Below are 16916 nucleotides of genomic sequence, written 5' to 3' on the forward strand. Positions count from 1 at the left end.
CTGTGGAACAAATCCGCACGATCTAGCCCTGTAGGTGCTTACTGGAGGACTGGAGAGCGCATTGAGCTTATCAATCAATGTAATACAAGCTGAACGGCCCGTACATCGGCAAAATCCGAATTTGGTCTGCCCCGTGCCCACCCATGATCGAATGGGGCTAGACAATAGGCAGTTGCGGCTCTGCATAGACCATTAGTATTCAGTAAGATTACTCCTTACGAACAATACACGTGAGGCATTGATCCGCGAAGCATATGTGCATTCATCCTTACATCATATAGAACTTCTCTCAAAAATTGTGTCTCACAGGGTTGTCTGTACTAGAAGCACACGGCTTTGGCACGTTCTTAAAGGGTCTGCCTGCTGAGAGTGCTTTTTCAGTTACGTGCGATCGGAAAGCAATGGGTTACAACACAGAACTGACTGAATGGCCTTCCACAAGTGTACCACAGCCGGCGAAGTTGCTAGTGGATAAATTATTCGCCGTGTTAGACAGCAAAGCACCTGAAGCAGGCGATACGTTAGCGGACGAGGTCTTTACGAAGGACGGATGTCTGGACTCGCATCATCGATTTGAGGGCGCAGATGGTATGCAGCCAGATCTCTGCTCCAACTTGATGTGTCCGACCCAAAGACTAACACTGGACATAGCGATCCGGAGATCCCGAATTAATGCGTGGATGACATTGACTTCGAGACGCCATGAAGTGTTGAAAGTCTACACCGACAGCTATGAAGGGGACGACTTGTTACTCATCGGGCAATTGACGGCAGGCTTTGCGAGTGGCGAGTTAAAAAGGGGAGAGTTCATCGCCCGCATTCGTCTGTCTCAATCTCTCTCAGCCATGCCAAGAATCAAGTCTTACAAAGTCTGGATGGTAGGTTGCATGATGCATGTTAACGCTGGTTTCTTGAGCTGACAGATTTTGTGCAATTAGGACGCTTCAGCAATGAAGACGGTGGACGAAACGAATTATGCATCATTCAGTGGTACTGCACCGGAATCCGGGGTTATGTTAAGGATGCTGCCGACTTTGACAGAGATGAACAAAGACCTGAATCTGGAAAATACCACCGCTCCATGACTCCAAGATTACGGCCAGCATGAAAATGCACAAAGGCCCACAAAGGCTGTCGAGCGCATCAAAGACAGTGCTATCCACGGAACTGGAAAGTCTGATCAAAAGGATGATGGACTTTGTAGGCCGCTGTGGAGACAAAGTCTTTAGTATGATCATTGGTTTCATTGAGCCTAGTAGTGTAGCTCGTATGTCAACATCATTTTTGGTGTCATCATGGTCTCGAAGCTCACAGTTCTCTGCTGAACAAAATAGACGTGAACAAATCTGAAACAACTTTCGTAGATCGAGAAACTATTCTTATGAGAGCTACCTAAGATCAATTTCCTTTACAAATGAGACTGGATTATCATAGGCATTATTCCTTGAATCCAGGTCACATTCGGGGATGTGGCTTTGCTGTCGGTGTTCGAAGAAGGAGACCGTATCGAATCTAACAACTCTGGTGTAGTCTCAAATCAGAAGCAGATCCTCTGCGCATGGGTCAACGTGAGCACTTACGGTGGACCACATTTCCAACTGGCCAGAAGCGCGCAAAGCGTTGTAGAACAAAACTCAAAATTTCGCCTTCGAGGAAGCGCAGAGCCGTTTTATTGGCGTTGGCTTCGCGATGAGGCCATCTCGCAGCGTGAACAGCTGCAGGGCCGAGAAGTGCATAAGTTACCAGAGGCGAGGCGAGGGCGACGTAATCGGGAGACCAGAGATGCAGCGCGCGGAGCTGATTGTTGACATTGGGATCACACGCCGCAAAGAGCCGTCGTTGGCACTCTTCCACGTTAAGGCGAAAAGATGAATTGCGCAATTCTTCGACCTCTCCACTGAAAGCTACCAAGCTCTGTGCTCTACACATCCAATGTTAGTCTTTATCTATCAGATGCAGTAGGTGGTTCGCTTACGTCTGCAGGAGAATCGAGGTGCAGATGATCCAATTTTTCGCCACGAAGTTATCGTCATTAAATGCCATGTTTGGTGCAGTCAGGCAGAAGCTGGATGGTAAGGCCAGGGCAAAACACTGAAGAGCTGACTGAATGACTTTTAACTCATCCACGGCGCGAGCCCGGCGATCCCATAGTCGTTGGGCACTTCGTAGAAGCTCGTTGATGACAAGATACCATGCATAAGGGGCTTGGTTCTCACAGTTTTGAAGACTCCTCCAAACTTCGGATGGTCCCCGTGGGGACATGGACGCCGACTTGGTAAATTTTCCGGAGAACCACGCTTGGTCGGAAATAGGGAGCAGGACCTCCATATTCGAGGTGTCGAGGTTGAACGGTCGGCAGGCAATGACAGACGAAACATTGTCAATCTGATACACCGCCCACCAGGCTCGACGGCGTTCTTCGTCTGCAATCCAATCTTGTCTCTGGGTTGGATCGACATCATCGATACGATGAAGCGACAAGCCGTAGGCCATACGACAGCATATTCCTGCAGATTGCCATGCACGAAATGATGGACCAGAGGTGAGTTCATAAAACGTGAGGAGAATGCGGCATTGGAGCAAGCGCAAGGAAGGTTCCTCATCGTCAGTGATGTGCTCGCGCCAGAGGGCTTGAGCCCTACTTGCAAAGGGCGCACCCCGATCTCTGGGGTTGACATCGCAGCACGGAACCCATTCGGAAAATCGGGCGGATAATGCAAACATGGAATTCAATAGGATGGCACTGGTGATGCTCAAGTCTTCATAGCCACTATCGGTTCCATCAAAATGAGTAGAAAACTCGTCACATAAGCGCGGTTTATGGAATAATGGAAGGAAGCCCTGAACGGACTGGAAGAAGAGCTGGAACCTGACCGGATCAGCACGTTGACTAGATGTCCCTCTATACACCCCCTATCTCACACTCACAGATGATTTGCCAAAAAAGGCGGATATTCCAGATTGGGTTCGGTTGCTATGATGGCACTGCCCGTGCTTGACGGCAATTGTTCTGAGGCTGTGTGAGCAGCTGTGGAACAAAATGGGTTCGAAGCTTTCGCTCCGAGATCAGGGACTTGGAAAGGCGTCTGAATGTCGAGACCAAAATGACCCAACTCGGAGAGGCCGCTCAAGTCTTCGAGATTAGTCTGTTCACCATCTAACGGATCGTTCAAGATAAAGGCGTCCATAAAGCCGACCGTCTCAGACGTGTCTGGGAATGGAAGTTCGGAGCTGTCGATGAATTGTTGCTGAGAGCCGACGCTGTCTCCCACGTAAGAGAGCCTACCTGAATACATCTTGGACCTCTCATACCAGGTTTCTGGAAGCCTCCCTGAAGAGTCGAGGCCAGGAGTCTTTACCAGAGGACGCTCTTGGTGGGAGGGTGTCCCACGGCCCAGAGTCACATCTTGACTGTCATTTTAGCTGTGCATCACCTTGCGAAGCCACCTAGCAGGCATACCTTTCTCGGCACAAGAAGCCTTCGTCCTTTTCCGCCCGCGATGAACTTTGCGCATTGTTGGATATGTACAGTCTAGGTCCATGCGAGAACACAAGGAGCACGACGGGTGCTTCATGTCACCTGCATAGTTCGTCGTGTGTGTCAATGCCTATCAAGTAAAAAGGTTGGGATGGCTCGTTTCGTCGCACATTTTGTCTTCTTTCTGTAGGAGAGGATGGTCAGCATGTCGGCCAGCGTAGCGAGGTAGATCGTGGGTGTTGTACCTCCGGCACTCTAAGCAAGCCCATTGGGGAGGCTGCTTTCGTGGTGCATCGCGCCCACCCCAATATTCTAGAATATGGGTCAAGCTATTGTCCATTCAGCTGGCCGAAACACAATGATGAGAAGTCCAGGAGTTACGAAGGTCCCTGGGAAATACTGATGTCACGTAATGAGAGTAAGCAAAGAGAGAAAGCAGTCCAGGGAAGCGGGAGTTATGAAGTGGCGAAGAGCTACGGAGTGCTATGAGCCCGTTGACCCAAAGTGGCTCTTGCGGGGGCCCCAGGGTCTTGCATTACTAATTGTCAGTTCAATTCAACCACGCATCCTGCCACCTCGGCACAGACTACGAGATGTGCGGGGCAGCGGATATTTGAGTTCATGTACAGCGCAGGACCATCGAACGAACTTGATCATGATACCACCGAGACCTTTTTGGCATCTGAGAGCGGCTCGCAAAACCGTAAAGCAGGCGTACAGTCGTGCCAAGTCAGGACAACTGTGGAACTACGTGCAGTAGAACAAACGTCTTCATTACTCTATCCCCTCAAAGTACATGCATTCTTAACTCTGTACAAACTTAAGAGCCCAGCCACTCTAAGAGTATGTAGTCTTGAGATACCCAATCCTCTCGGGCACGGAACATAGATTCTGTTCTGCTGTTTTTCGGCCCCCTGTGTCTTGACATATATGACTCGTGTGTATTCCCTAGCTATTCTAGCTGTGGTTCGTCAATGGCCGCAATTGTGAACCATGGCGATCCTTCTGGCTATAAAGTCCCTGGCTATAGTGATTTTCGAACACCTTGCAATTCTACACCGACCCTATTCGACAACAACATTCAGCTCTTTGTAGATCATCCTTCAACAAAAATATCACGCGAAGCTTCATCACATGAATTGATCGAGCGTGACCTTCGTCTCTCCATCGTATATTCGGAGCCGCTCGCGACCCTCTTCAGCTTCCCTACATATGTGAGCCTTGATTTCTTCGTTTCGAGGAATGAATTGTGCTTTGAACGGAAGCGGCTGCGTATTCTCGTTGTCTGTATATGCCCACGGGTCAAGCTTGACAGGATTTCCCTTTTCATCATTCGTCAGCACACTTGAATTGAGTTGTTTACGAGATTTCCTCACATGTTCATCAAGGCCTGGTCGAATGTCAAATGACCAAAGAAGGCGAGCAACGGTCTGCGAAAGGCTCTGTTCAGCAAAGTATTGACCACTGCAGGACCGACGTCCCCAGCCAAACGCACTATGGCCGATCTTGTTCGGATATGGTTGTCTCTGGTCCAGATACCGCTCAGGTCGGAAGTCATGAGGATGCGGAAAATCAACCGGATTTGCGTGCATTGCCCACACGTTCCCGAAGATGGGAATACCAGCAGGGAAGTGATAGCCTTTGTAAATGTCATCCTGAATAGGAGCATGAGCGAAGCCTCCCAGAGCTGTCACACTTCTCCAACGCATTGCTTCCTTGAGCACCGCTGCACAGTAGGGCAATCGACCTCCATCGAGATCATCCCAGCTTGGGGCCGTATTGCCAACGACACGATCAAGTTCGTCATGTGCTCGCTTGAGCACTTCTGGGAACAAGCACAGTGCCAACACGAGAGTGTGCAGTGTGCTTGAGGTGGTGTCTAGGCCTCCCCCGATCAAAGTTGCAGTCATCTCGCCGATTTCGGCCTGCGATAAGCCATTTCCTTCGGCAGTTTTGATCAATGCATGGGAAAAGTTGGGTGTTTCGCGCTCAGCACCTTCGCAACTCAGCGCCCACCAGAATCTTTTCAAGGACTTGCCCAGCGACCTAAATTGAGCTGGCAATGGGTAAAACCACTTGGGAAGGTGTTGGAGGGCGGGGAAGGTGTCCAACCAATACAGGGCTGGCACTTGCACTAGCGTTATATCATGCATCATTTTGACCTGGTACGTGGGCCGTCAGTTCAAGTGCTCTGGTTAGAGTCTTGGAAAGGCGCAGAAAAGGGAGGGAGTTTCGCACCGCAGTTTTCAAGATAGAATCATCCAAGCTCCCAATTCGTCGACCCCAGCCCAGGATAGAGACCAAGGAGCAAGCATAACGCTCAAAGTAGTGAGCGAACTGGGCTGGATCGGTGAGCAGCTCATGCATGAGCACTCTGGATTCGTCACATTGGAAGCCTCGGTATGGCTTGATGGCTTGTGAGCCCAATGCAGAATGCTGTTTCTCTTTGTTAGATATCAGACCTAATGCGACCACTCTTAGTGATCTCACCATAGTTTTCCTTTGTAAACGCCAATGATCATTGTATGGCATGAATACAATGTTTGTGGTTGCTTGATTTGTGAGGTCGCCCAGAATGACATACTCGGGGCGGGATGAGTAAATGTTCGATCTTTCTGATGTTAGAGCTAGAGGCGACCACCCTTAAAGAGAGGTGACATACCTCTTTTCCATCAGCTCAGACGCTGACCAAGCATCATTGCAGATGATATGCGGCTTATAGCCGATCCAGATGGTCAGAAGGCCATTTCGATTTTCCCGGGACCATTGTTGGAACTGAAGCCATGGCTTGGATCTGGACAGTTGTAGCGTATTCCCAACCAAAGGCCAGGGAAACGGACCGGGGGGCAGGCTTCCACGTTGTTTTAGTACCTGGAGGTATTGTACAGCAGCCCAACCAATCAATACCATTCCAAAGGCTACACCGATTGGTGTGCATAGCCTAGTTGTGAGATAGAAGACATCATTCAGGATCGCCATAGTTCTCAATAAATGATAAATTATCAAGACACTGGTTGTCTGTAATAATCGAGAGCGCAAGAGACGGTATATGAAGACCATAATCTACACAGCAGGCCGGACGGACAATATGTGATCAACAGAACCAACTCCAAACCGGTAAACACCAGAACTCACTTCGGAGAGTATTTACTTTGCGCGAGCCAGCCCCATACCAATGTTGAGAACGTTGAGCAATCGATTTTAAATCGACGCCACCTTCACTAACGTTACAAGTGGAGCCAACTCGACATTCAACCCGACGATGTACCCAAGAAGTCTGCTCCGGGTAGATTTTGCCGCATGCTGAAGTTTCTCCGGGGTGAGGACCTCGCCCCTGGACTCTGGCTATACATCTCCGTACCCACCCCAGATTTACAATGTACGCAAATGGGCTTTCTGGGGAGGGATAAACCCCGGACCTGGTAAGCAAGGTAGTCCGTAAGGAGCGGAGTTCTATAAATACATGTTCACAATATGAGAAGATGCTCCAAAGTAAATTTTATGCCAAAAAATGTGTTTGGGTGATGTACCTAGTAAGCTATCACATATTTTTTGGTGTCAGGTAGATCAAAATAAGAAACAGCCTTTGCTTCATCTTGCACTTGTAGTCATGACTAATAACCGTCGACGTCCCGCGGACCCACATCCGGCCTTTTCTTGATGCTTGCCTCGTCTTCCCCTGACTCAATCCTGCGTATCAATTCTTCTGGGTCAAAGTCGGCGCCAATCGGATTCTTGGCAAAGGCCTCGGAGTACATGAATGCAGTGGCGGAATCGGGGTCCATATTGTCGACTTGTGTCTCAAGCTTATTGCCATCCGGATCCTGGTAGTAGATGCTCGTCGCGGGGCCGTGGTTGATGCACCAAATAGGGTGAATATCTGCGGCCTTTTTCTGTTGGTAAAAGGTGACAAGATCTCGCAACGTGTCAAAGGCAAAAGCTAGATGGTCAAGTCCACACGCCTTGTGGTTCTTTGGTGCGGTATTTGGAATCGCCACTACAGCCATTCGATGGTGTTCTTCGTCGTATCGGAGGAAAGAGATAAAATCGTTCTCGTAGGCAGCCGTCGCCGTCAGGAACTTCTTGTAGAAATCCACCATCAATGGGAATGACTCTGGCGATGTTCTGAGAACCGCATGGACGAAAGCCCGAGGGCTGAGGTGGCTATTTTCAGCCCTGGAGTAACCGTTCATGGTAGTGAAACAAGTAGGAAAAGCGATTTCGAATCTATCGAGGACGATAAAGGTCTCCAAGGTTGAGGGCAAGTCGCATCAAAACAGACTCGATACGGAAGCTACAGTGCCTTACTTATGCGGTCTGCCACCGGAGCTATATGTGCGCTAATTTCTTATACTAAGGCCCCCGGTTGTTCGATCCCTCAATAAATTGTCCTTCCTAGGCAGCATAGGTGGCTTGGGGATCGCGTGACCAGGCGCCGCCATTCATTACTAGTCATTTCGATCTCGAAGACGGATATTCTCAGTGCAAGGATATTTACCTGGATTGCCGCGGTCAACAACGCAGAGGATCTTGCTGATCGAGTCACACGAAGAAGTGATTTCCGGAGGAGGGAGCTTGCACTGTGACTCAGGCCGACGCCGTTAAAATCTCCTTCAGTGGGAGACCTTGAAAGTCAAACCGAACTCCTATATTCTGACTTCAACAAACGGGCGAATGGGCCGATGCGACGACAGAACTCTGCTGGGTGGTGGATCCAAGGGGGAAAAAATCAGGGCGCAATGCGCTCGGAGAATGAATCGGCCTCCGAGTGAAAGGTCCGTCCTCTTGGCGTCGACGATAAGTTGGCGAGCTGGCAGATGACTACATTTGTCATTACAGGCGTTACTTCCTTTAACATCATTAAAACATTGATGCGCTCATGTTCAAGGAGCTAATGAACCTAGTTAAGGGCCTCATCGAGCTAAGGACGCGTTGCTAATGTTCTAGAATGGTCGGAGATTTCTACTTTTCATTCTTGCGAGGGAGATGCTTTCTCCTCAAAACATTAATAGCCAACCAGACGTATCCGAGGACGATCTTTTCTGCTCCGATTAGAGAGCATTCGAATCTCTCCGCGATCCTTTCTGCTGCCATTAAGAGAAGAACAAGGCTCTCGACCAAGCCATCTCACTTGTCAGCCACCATGCGATTGCGGAGAGTCCCAATTTGAGAAATTTCGACCTCGACGATGTCGCCATCTTTTAGCCAGGTTGCAGGCTTCATAAAAGCACCCACACCGCTAGGAGTTCCGGTCATGATGATGGTGCCTGGGTGTAGCGTGGTGCCTCGACTAATGTGGCGGATAAGCGCGGGAATATCGAATATCAAGTCATCAGTTCTTGTCATCTGTCGCTGTTCTCCATTCACTCGCGTCTTCATCGTGAGCTGTTTCGGATCGGGAATGGCAGTAGTAGAGACCAATACTGGCCCAATGGGTGCAAACTTGTCAAACGACTTTGCATATCCATGTTGTCCTCCACAGCGCTTCGGATCCTGCCAGTATCTGGAGGAGACATCATTCCCAACAGTGTAGCCGAGAATGTATGCGGCAGGATCTTCGTCATCCTTAAGGTCCTTACACTCGCGTCCCATCACGACAGTGAGCTCGCCCTAACATGAATCAGACTCGACGGGGACGTCCATAGAGAAAGAATCTGTTACCTCATAGTCGATGTCTGGAAGGGCTTTGTTCAACGGCACATCGTCAAATGGCCCAGCCAGGGAACCTGGGCTCTTTTAATGACGTGGTCTTCTGTGTTAAGGTATGATCATGCCATACCTGGAGTTTTCGTGAAAACAAGGGGGAAGTCCACCGCTGAGAGCTTCGCACGGGCTTTAGCCAGATTATTCTTTTGCCAAACCCCGGGAAGAGACTTACACCAGCCTCCTGAGAATGGGCTTGATAGTTAACCCCTGCACCGTAACCTATCGGCATAGAAGGAATAGGACAGAGCACCTATCTAGTCAGCAAACTATCTTCAAGACTGCCAAGTGATTGACAACAGAGCCTTTACCTCCTCAATAGTTTCCTGAGCGCCGGTGGGCTCGAAATCATCACCCCACGGGTACTCGCCCTTGTAGGTTGATACAGATTGGCCTTTCAAACTCTGTGCAGAAGACTCTTTATCTGGAACTGCTCCGTAGAAGACATGACCGGAGGGGTTCTTGAATCTAACAAGACGATCGAAGGAAGGTATTGGCATGGTTAGATGCGGGGGCAATACAAGTCCTGAAGCAAAGACCAATGGCCAAAAACTTCGAGTTGATGATATTGTGAAATTTTGCTACAAGCTCGATTTTATATGCTCGAACTTAAAGAATGGTGTAAATCCTGTTGTGACACCGATGATGGAAGCCGGAGACCGTCCTCGTCATTAGTGCAATACCCACAACGGCGTCCGGGGATCATACCGGTTTGCTGTATTTGGCTTCCGACACCTAAGGTCTAAAACTTATGGAAGGACGGCCATCTGAGATTCCTCAGCACCAGCCTCAATGTGTCCAATATCACATGAGACAATGCAGTCCTTAAACTTTCGAAGAATCGTGGGCGAGTGCCATGCAGTCCAATCGTCTTAGAATGGGCTTCGTACTGGTCACGTGAAGTTCTTCTTTTGTGTTTGTTGCGGTGCGAAGAGAAATGAATTGATGTCAAACGAGGTGCAACCTCCAGGTAACCCAAATGCCATGGGTCTAATATGATGAATTGTCAAGTCTGACCTCGATGACTATGAGGCTGTTTGCTATCTATTATATAGTTAAAAGGAGCGTAATTCTTCCTCCGGTTAAGGCCGTCCTCATTACCGCATCAACTCTCGCACGATAACATGGATAGGCCTAGAGAGTGAGGCCCTTGATGTTGCCTTAATAACCAGCACCTCGTCAGATAGAATAGGAAGAGGAATAAGTGCTTAAAATGGGACAGTAAAAGAGCGACTTGAGGCCTAGGAATAGGCCTCAACTTTGTAAAGAACGTTTGGCGGAGTACGCCGCATGGGAGGCCCTGGGCCGTCTAACATTCCATGATGATTTCAATATATAAGGCTAAGAGCTGAATAGGCTTCTAATTTCTCGCACATCAAGAAGACACTGCCATAGAGCTCGTGTCTACATATCTTATCAATAATCGAACACGCAAAGGAGCCATTAGTCTACTTGATACACCAATTTTGCACCACTAATTTTCCCTCCTCGTAGTCGCTCAAGTCCTTCTGGCACTCCCGCAAGACCCCCCTTTCCGACCTCAATGTCGTGAGGACGAATCTTTCCATCCGCCAACAATTGCTCGGCCATGTCGAAGAATTTGCGCGTGAAATCTTGATCGGCTGGCTGAGCCTTTTCTAGGGCCCCATTGGGGCCCATCTTATAATCCTCCCCAAATGCTGTGTATGCCATGACGAAGTCCGTGATGCAATCGTCCCTTGGAAAGACCACTTCAAGGATGCTGGTGTACCGCCCACCTTCTGGTGACATTGCATCAGCACAAATCCTCGCCGATGCTGTTTCAGAGATAGTGTCAAGGATATGCTTAATGGTCTCATGGCTTGCCCGTCGGATTTTCTTGCCCACGTCGCGATCTCGATAATCGAATACAAAATCAGCTCCGTATGACTTGACCAGGGCAAAGTTGTGAGGACTGCATGTTGTGTACACGATCAGACCAGACCTAGAGGTGAATAGGCTTAGAATGCAATATTGTCAACAAATATCGTGGCGGGATAACTTACTGCTTGAGAAATTGGATGGCTAAAGTCCCCGTGGACGTGCTGCCGCCATAGACGAGGACTGGAAATGACCTGTCGACCGGCGAAGTTGGAAGAGGTAGTTTAAGCGATTTGTACAAGCAAAGACCAATAGTCACCAAGCCAACCCCAAGCGAGGCTGCTTGCTCAAAGTCCAGACTTGGAGGTATATGTAGTGCTAGGTCGCCTTTACCAATGACATGTTCGGCGAAGGCGCCGGTCAGATGATTCATAGTGTTTGCTGGTACACGTTCTTTTGTCAGAGCAGCATTGAGCCAGATATGCGAGCAACTTACATCCGTGTGTGAATCCTGCAATTCGATCACCAACTTTGAATGGCCTTCTGACGAGAGGGCCAATCTCCTCGACATAACCGGCATAATCCAGCCCAACAAGCGCCCCTTTATCCGCACGCCAGTATACGTGCTTCCAATCAGAAGGATTTAATGCAACTGCGCAAGTTCTAATCTTCAAAAATTGTCCAGTAGCTTTTGGGATCGCAATTTCTTGTATAGCGGCGACTCCCAGGCCTTGAATCACAACACCCTTCTGCATAGAAACGACTTCCTGAATGACTGACATGGACGAGGGCCTGAACAAGGAACCGAAAATCAAATCGAAGAGACACTGTGGGCGATCAAGCATTACTAGCACGGCATTTTATGTACATGCACCCGAAGACATCCAGGCTGACAAATTGCTCGAGGTGTTCCGCAATGGTAAACTCCGATATTCTGAACTATGGCGCGAGTCCAAGTTTTGCTGTGGCCGGCATCTATTCTATTTCTGTCCATTACCTTGAGAGGAAGCACGAACAGTAGCTTTCCCCGATGTGATAGAATTCTCAGAAAAGAGGGTAAGAATCTTACGCGAGCACAGCCACGGTGTCACGAAATACTACACCTACCCCACAGGGTTCAGGTGGGAAAGGAGTAGAGAATAGAGCCCTAGGACAAGGGCCTAGCGACTACGTGAGAAAGGACGCCGGCGGTATGCATTGCCTCGGAAGGCTTAGAGCACGTGACATCAAAAGAGGAGAGCTTTACAAAACCTGCCAACCCCAACTCGGGTGGAAGAGGTTTTCTCTCTCCCTTCTAAGCGTCGAGCCGTTGTACTGTAGGACTTCATAGTAGAATACCCTTCGGTTACATCTTTACAGCGTCTATATCAGTGGAGATCCCGACACACAAGCACTTGATTGCCTATTTAGTATTCATTTCGAGTTATGCGAGTGCAGAGAGCGTCGAGCACTCGAGCACCATACTCAAAGTCCTCGAGATCAAGGTAGATCTGAGCTGAAAGCCGGGCCCACCAACAGCCTCTATAGAAGATAAATGCAATGAATGTCGCGTGCTCAGAGACGCATGATGAGGTCAGAAACTGAGTCACTTGAGGCACTAGTGACAGCGGGATGGGCTTCGCAGCCTTCACTGGAGCTGAACGCGTGTGCTGCTGGTCGTTCACAACGCTTAGGGGTAACCGGACATTCACCATACAGCATTGCGAAGTCAAGCTGTGTCCTGCGTTCTCCATGATCTCAGTTCCTAGTATTCTGGCCACGAGCTGCCCGCCATCAATGGCAAGCCTGTGACAGTAATGTTGAATTGCTTCCTCCCCACCACATACGTTGCGCCGAAATTTGAGTGCTTCAGGTACACAAAGATTGGGGCCGCCATCAACGCTCCCTACAAACTCGAACTGCGACACGAAATTGCTCTTCCCAGTCGGAGGCAGTGGGTTGTTCACGACCAACTCCCCCGGCTCTAACTTCGGCTCATAATAGTGCGAGGTTGGTAACGATGACTTGATCAGATATTGATTGCATTTGGGGACGTAGAAGACTGCACATCCTCGGGGAGTAAACAGCCATCTACCTCAATCACTGGTCAGCATTCTCCTTGTTTGGGCCGCCAATCCGTTGCAGGTGGACGAGAACGTACTTATGGCAATTGGAAACGAAAAAGTCAGGTGCTAGTCTAGTAAGATCGAGCGGCAAATGACCTACGCCGTGTGCACCATCGATCAATGTCAAAACGCCATAAGACTTGGCTGTTGCGGCCAGTCGCTCGAAAGGAAGACGAACGCCTGGAAGACTGGCGACAGTCTCGAACAAAGCAACACGTACTTTGCCCGAGTTTGCTGCAAGCGTAGCTGAAAACTTGGAAATAAGCTCATCATCGTCGATAGGATATGTGAAATCGACTTTGACTGATCTTGCTGGAGTCGTGGCAGTCACGTATGAGATTGTTTTCTCGCATGCCCCGTAGATGGGATCCAAATAAACAATCAAATCGCCTTCTTGATACTCCAGATTTCTGAGCACTACGTTTACCGCCGTTGTCGCGTTTGGCACAAACACAACCTCTTCCACCGGTACACTGAGGAATTCAGCCATCGCTGAACGAGATTCATCCAGGAGTCGTGGATATTCGTATCGAATGAAGCGATCTGGCGCTGCTTCAGCGATGTCTTGGAAGTAACGGAGCTTTTTCCGAATGTCTTTTGGGTAGGTCCCGAATGACCCTTCCTGGTCAGTTCCTTGTGAGAAAGATATTGAAGGGGCTAAGTGCCTACCGTGGTTTAGATTAACAAAACCATCCTCGAAGAGAAAGTGCCTTTTTCGCATTTCCTTCCCAAAGGGAACGATCTCATGGTCGCGCGACATCCTCTGCCACTGAATTTCAGGCTTCATGCACATGGGATGCTAGTCCATTCACTTACCAGAATCTTTTGAGATGTTTGAGACCTCCCACACTATAAACTCCCTCCAAGATTGAAAGACACCGAAATACTGCAAGTTCTGTACGCCACCAAAGAGCCTATCCGAAATCACCAAAGTTCCGTAGCGTGAAATTTACTTTTCAATGCTAGCAAGTCTCCGCGGAACCACCCTGTACTCCCGGCGAAGTGCTTTTTGGGTTTTCTCCGTGAAAAGCTCCGGGCCCACTCCGGGCCCATCCCCCAGCAACCAATCAACACAGGATACTCAAGTTCTACATCCGGTGTGGAGCTCTTTCTCATTTCGGTGATGTACGATGTAAGCCGTACCCAGGCACTCGAGATGGATGCCTTGCTGGGACGATGATTCGACATAGATTATGGGTTCTAAAGCATTTCAAGAGCAGCTCTAATTTACAGCAACATCTCGCTCGCCTGAGATCGTGAACAATTCGTCGATTCGGTTCACTTCATTTAGAATGTCAAGCATAAAGTCCGCTGTGATCGACTATAAGCCCAGCGAGATGAATGGCAACGATCACTATGATGGAAGTCGACCCTGGAAACTTGACGCAACCAACATTAAAGTCACCATTAACAAGAATCCAAGGACTGTCCCCGATCCAGGATCAGCTGAAGAGCGGTCTCAGAAAGTCTGCTCCGATCACATGGTGAGCGCGGTCTGGACATTGAAAGACGGCTGGCAGCAACCTGAGATTACACCATATGGACCTTTGCCAATAATGCCGACAGCGAATGTCTTGCACTATGCCACCGAGTGTTTCGAAGGCCTGAAGCTCTATCGCGGCATGGACGGTAAGCTGCGCCTTTTTCGACCACTTGCCAACTGTGCAAGGATGGTCAAGTCAGCGGAGCGAATCTCATTACCTGGATTTGAGCCGGAAGCACTTGTAGAGATGATCCGCAGGCTGTGTGCAATGGACGGGTCAAAGTGGCTACCTGCGCACTGTCGGGGCAGTTTCCTCTATATCAGGCCAGCATTGATTGGCACTGATCCCTGTCTGGGATTCGAAGTCCCAAAAGAAGCCCTTCTTTACGTGGTTATCTCCTATTGGCCACAGCCGTCGTATTCAGACGGCGCTCGCGGACTACGACTACTAGCCAGTGAGGCTGAAGAGCTGCGAGCTTGGCCAGGGGGCACAGGTTTCGCAAAGATTGGTCCAAACTACGGCCCTGCTCTAAAGGCGCATGGACGGGCCAAGAGAACAGGCTGTGACCAAGTCCTCTGGTTGTATGGAGAGGATTGCCAAATCACTGAAGCTGGATCATCGAATGTATTCATTGTGCGCAGAGAATCTAATCGCCAGTTGCAAATGGTCACGCCGCCTCTCGAGGGAGGATCCATCTTGGCAGGTGTGACCAGGCAGAGTATTCTTGAACTGGTACGAGCGAGATTATCTGGCGATACAACCAAGGAAGTTGGGCCTGTAGAGTCGATCGAAAAGAACTTCACCATGGGCGAACTCTTACAAGATTTAAGCGACGGCAATCTTGAAGGCGTATTCATCTGCGGAACGGCGGCTTTTGTAACCTCGATCTCGGTCATCGAGTTTAGGGGAAGGACGATTGAGTTGCCCAACAATAATCTGGCACTTGTATCTCTCCTTCGAAAATGGCTGTTTGATATTATGTACGGTGGTGAGAAGAGTGAATGGGCAGATATCATAGAAGAATTTTAGTCACATCGCAATACATAGCTTAACTATCGCGGCCTATACGTCAAATACGGATGTTACAACACTTGTCCAGTGGTATTCAGGCCAGAAATGAGGGTAAAATACTTAGTCCTTGTGGCTTCCGCAGCTCAGCATGAACATCAGTACGACTGCCGGAGTGAAAAGGCTCCAAGACCTATGATTGTATGCACTCTGTTCCATAAATATGTAGCTCATTTCGAAACCTGTATACTACTTTCTTCATTCTGAATGCAACAGTATAATATCTAAAAGAGTAATGCGAGAGAGTTAGCCTCTAGTGTAATGACCACATGCTCAGAGACCCGTAATGTAGAAGATTTTTGAGGTACGTGGTTGGCCATGCATGATTGTCAGACTTTTTCGGACTCTACAGAGACTTTGTTGCTGGCAGCATGAGCTCGAATACGCCCAATTGCCTTTCTATCCATATGCACGGCAGTGTGGTTGGTCAAGTAGCGAGACGGGTCCTTCAGGAAACAGCTGGCGATTGCTGCAATCACACCAAACGGCGTAGCGGCCCAGAAAACCCGCTTGAAGGCGTACGCGTAAACATCCCGAAGCGCCATCGCGGCTGCAGATTCAATGGCTGGTGTGCTACCCGTAACATTCATGAAGGAGTCGGGAACTCCCAGTGCGTTGTTGATGGTTCCTGTCACTAGGTCTGACACAGAGGATAATGGGAGGCCATTGGCTAGGCCAGCTTCGGCAATGTTCTTGGCCAAGTGTTCCGTCACTATGTTGTTGAGGATGGAACTGAACATAGCGTTGCCCACGCTCCCTCCAGCGGTTCGGAATGTTCCAATGAGGCCGCTCGCGATACCGAGATATCGGAGTGGAATATTGAGTCCAGCGATAAGATAGCACAAGACCGTGACGGCGGTAAATGGACCGTTTCCAAAGAACTGGAAGGCCATCCACATTCCACGGTGATTGGGCACCGCTACGGAATACAGAGCCACAAAGAGAACCCAGAGAAGCAGGTAGAAGACCACTTGTAGTCGAAGGTGTCCTATCTTGCCACTGATCGCCGTGCATATACCACCAAAGAACAGCAGTCCAAAGCCGTTGGGCAGAGACATGATTCCAATCTCTATTTGATTGCTTGTGAAAATGTACAGGGTGGCCTGGGGCAATATGGCCGACATGGAAACGAATACCATGCCAGCCACAAAAATTACCACCAGCAGTAGGGAAAACTCCCGAAATTGGCGAAATAGACTCCAGGGAAAGAGAGGCTCGTGTGCCACGTGGAAGTCGTAC

At 49.2% G+C, this 16916-nt stretch overlaps 4 protein-coding genes across 4 annotated transcripts; all 4 read right to left on the reverse strand.

The window, feature by feature from the left end:
- Nucleotides 1–1408: 1408 nt before the first annotated feature.
- PV06_01516 (uncharacterized protein) lies at nt 1409–3296 on the reverse strand (the record flags this gene model as incomplete). The annotated part of the gene is made up of 4 exons (XM_016402124.1): nt 1409–1521; nt 1581–1921; nt 1976–2869; nt 2929–3296. 4 exons carry the CDS (start codon nt 3294–3296, stop codon nt 1409–1411), a joined length of 1716 nt encoding a protein of 571 aa, XP_016266021.1.
- Nucleotides 3297–7004: 3708 nt separating this feature from the next.
- PV06_01517 (uncharacterized protein) lies at nt 7005–7739 on the reverse strand. The gene has a single exon (XM_016402125.1). It carries the CDS (start codon nt 7669–7671, stop codon nt 7093–7095), a length of 579 nt encoding a protein of 192 aa, XP_016266022.1. The 5' UTR covers nt 7672–7739; the 3' UTR covers nt 7005–7092.
- Nucleotides 7740–8470: 731 nt separating this feature from the next.
- PV06_01518 (uncharacterized protein) lies at nt 8471–9725 on the reverse strand. Its single transcript, XM_016402126.1, has 5 exons — nt 9493–9725; nt 9357–9434; nt 9258–9300; nt 9140–9204; nt 8471–9088 (listed from the first exon to the last, which is right to left on the reverse strand). Exons 1-5 carry the CDS (start codon nt 9679–9681, stop codon nt 8606–8608), a joined length of 858 nt encoding a protein of 285 aa, XP_016266023.1. The 5' UTR covers nt 9682–9725; the 3' UTR covers nt 8471–8605.
- Nucleotides 9726–10624: 899 nt separating this feature from the next.
- On the reverse strand, nt 10625–11802 carry PV06_01519 (uncharacterized protein; the record flags this gene model as incomplete). The annotated part of the gene is made up of 3 exons (XM_016402127.1): nt 10625–11144; nt 11206–11461; nt 11517–11802. 3 exons carry the CDS (start codon nt 11800–11802, stop codon nt 10625–10627), a joined length of 1062 nt encoding a protein of 353 aa, XP_016266024.1.
- Nucleotides 11803–16916: the final 5114 nt, after the last annotated feature.

The sequence above is a fragment of the Exophiala oligosperma genome, assembly GCF_000835515.1.
Source record: "Exophiala oligosperma strain CBS 72588 unplaced genomic scaffold supercont1.2, whole genome shotgun sequence".
Lineage (NCBI taxonomy): Eukaryota > Fungi > Ascomycota > Eurotiomycetes > Chaetothyriales > Herpotrichiellaceae > Exophiala > Exophiala oligosperma.

Coding starts and splice junctions, on each gene's coding strand:
- PV06_01517 (XM_016402125.1), bottom strand. CDS start 7,671: ATGAACGGTTACTCCAGGGCTGAAAATAGCCACCTCAGCCCTCGGGCT.
- PV06_01518 (XM_016402126.1), bottom strand. CDS start 9,681: ATGCCAATACCTTCCTTCGATCGTCTTGTTAGATTCAAGAACCCCTCC. Junction 9,301..9,356: donor CCCATTCTCAGGAGGCTGGT/GTAAGTCTCTTC, acceptor GCCCGTGCGAAG/CTCTCAGCGGTGGACTTCCC. Junction 9,089..9,139: donor TTCCAGACATCGACTATGAG/GTAACAGATTCT, acceptor GATTCATGTTAG/GGCGAGCTCACTGTCGTGAT.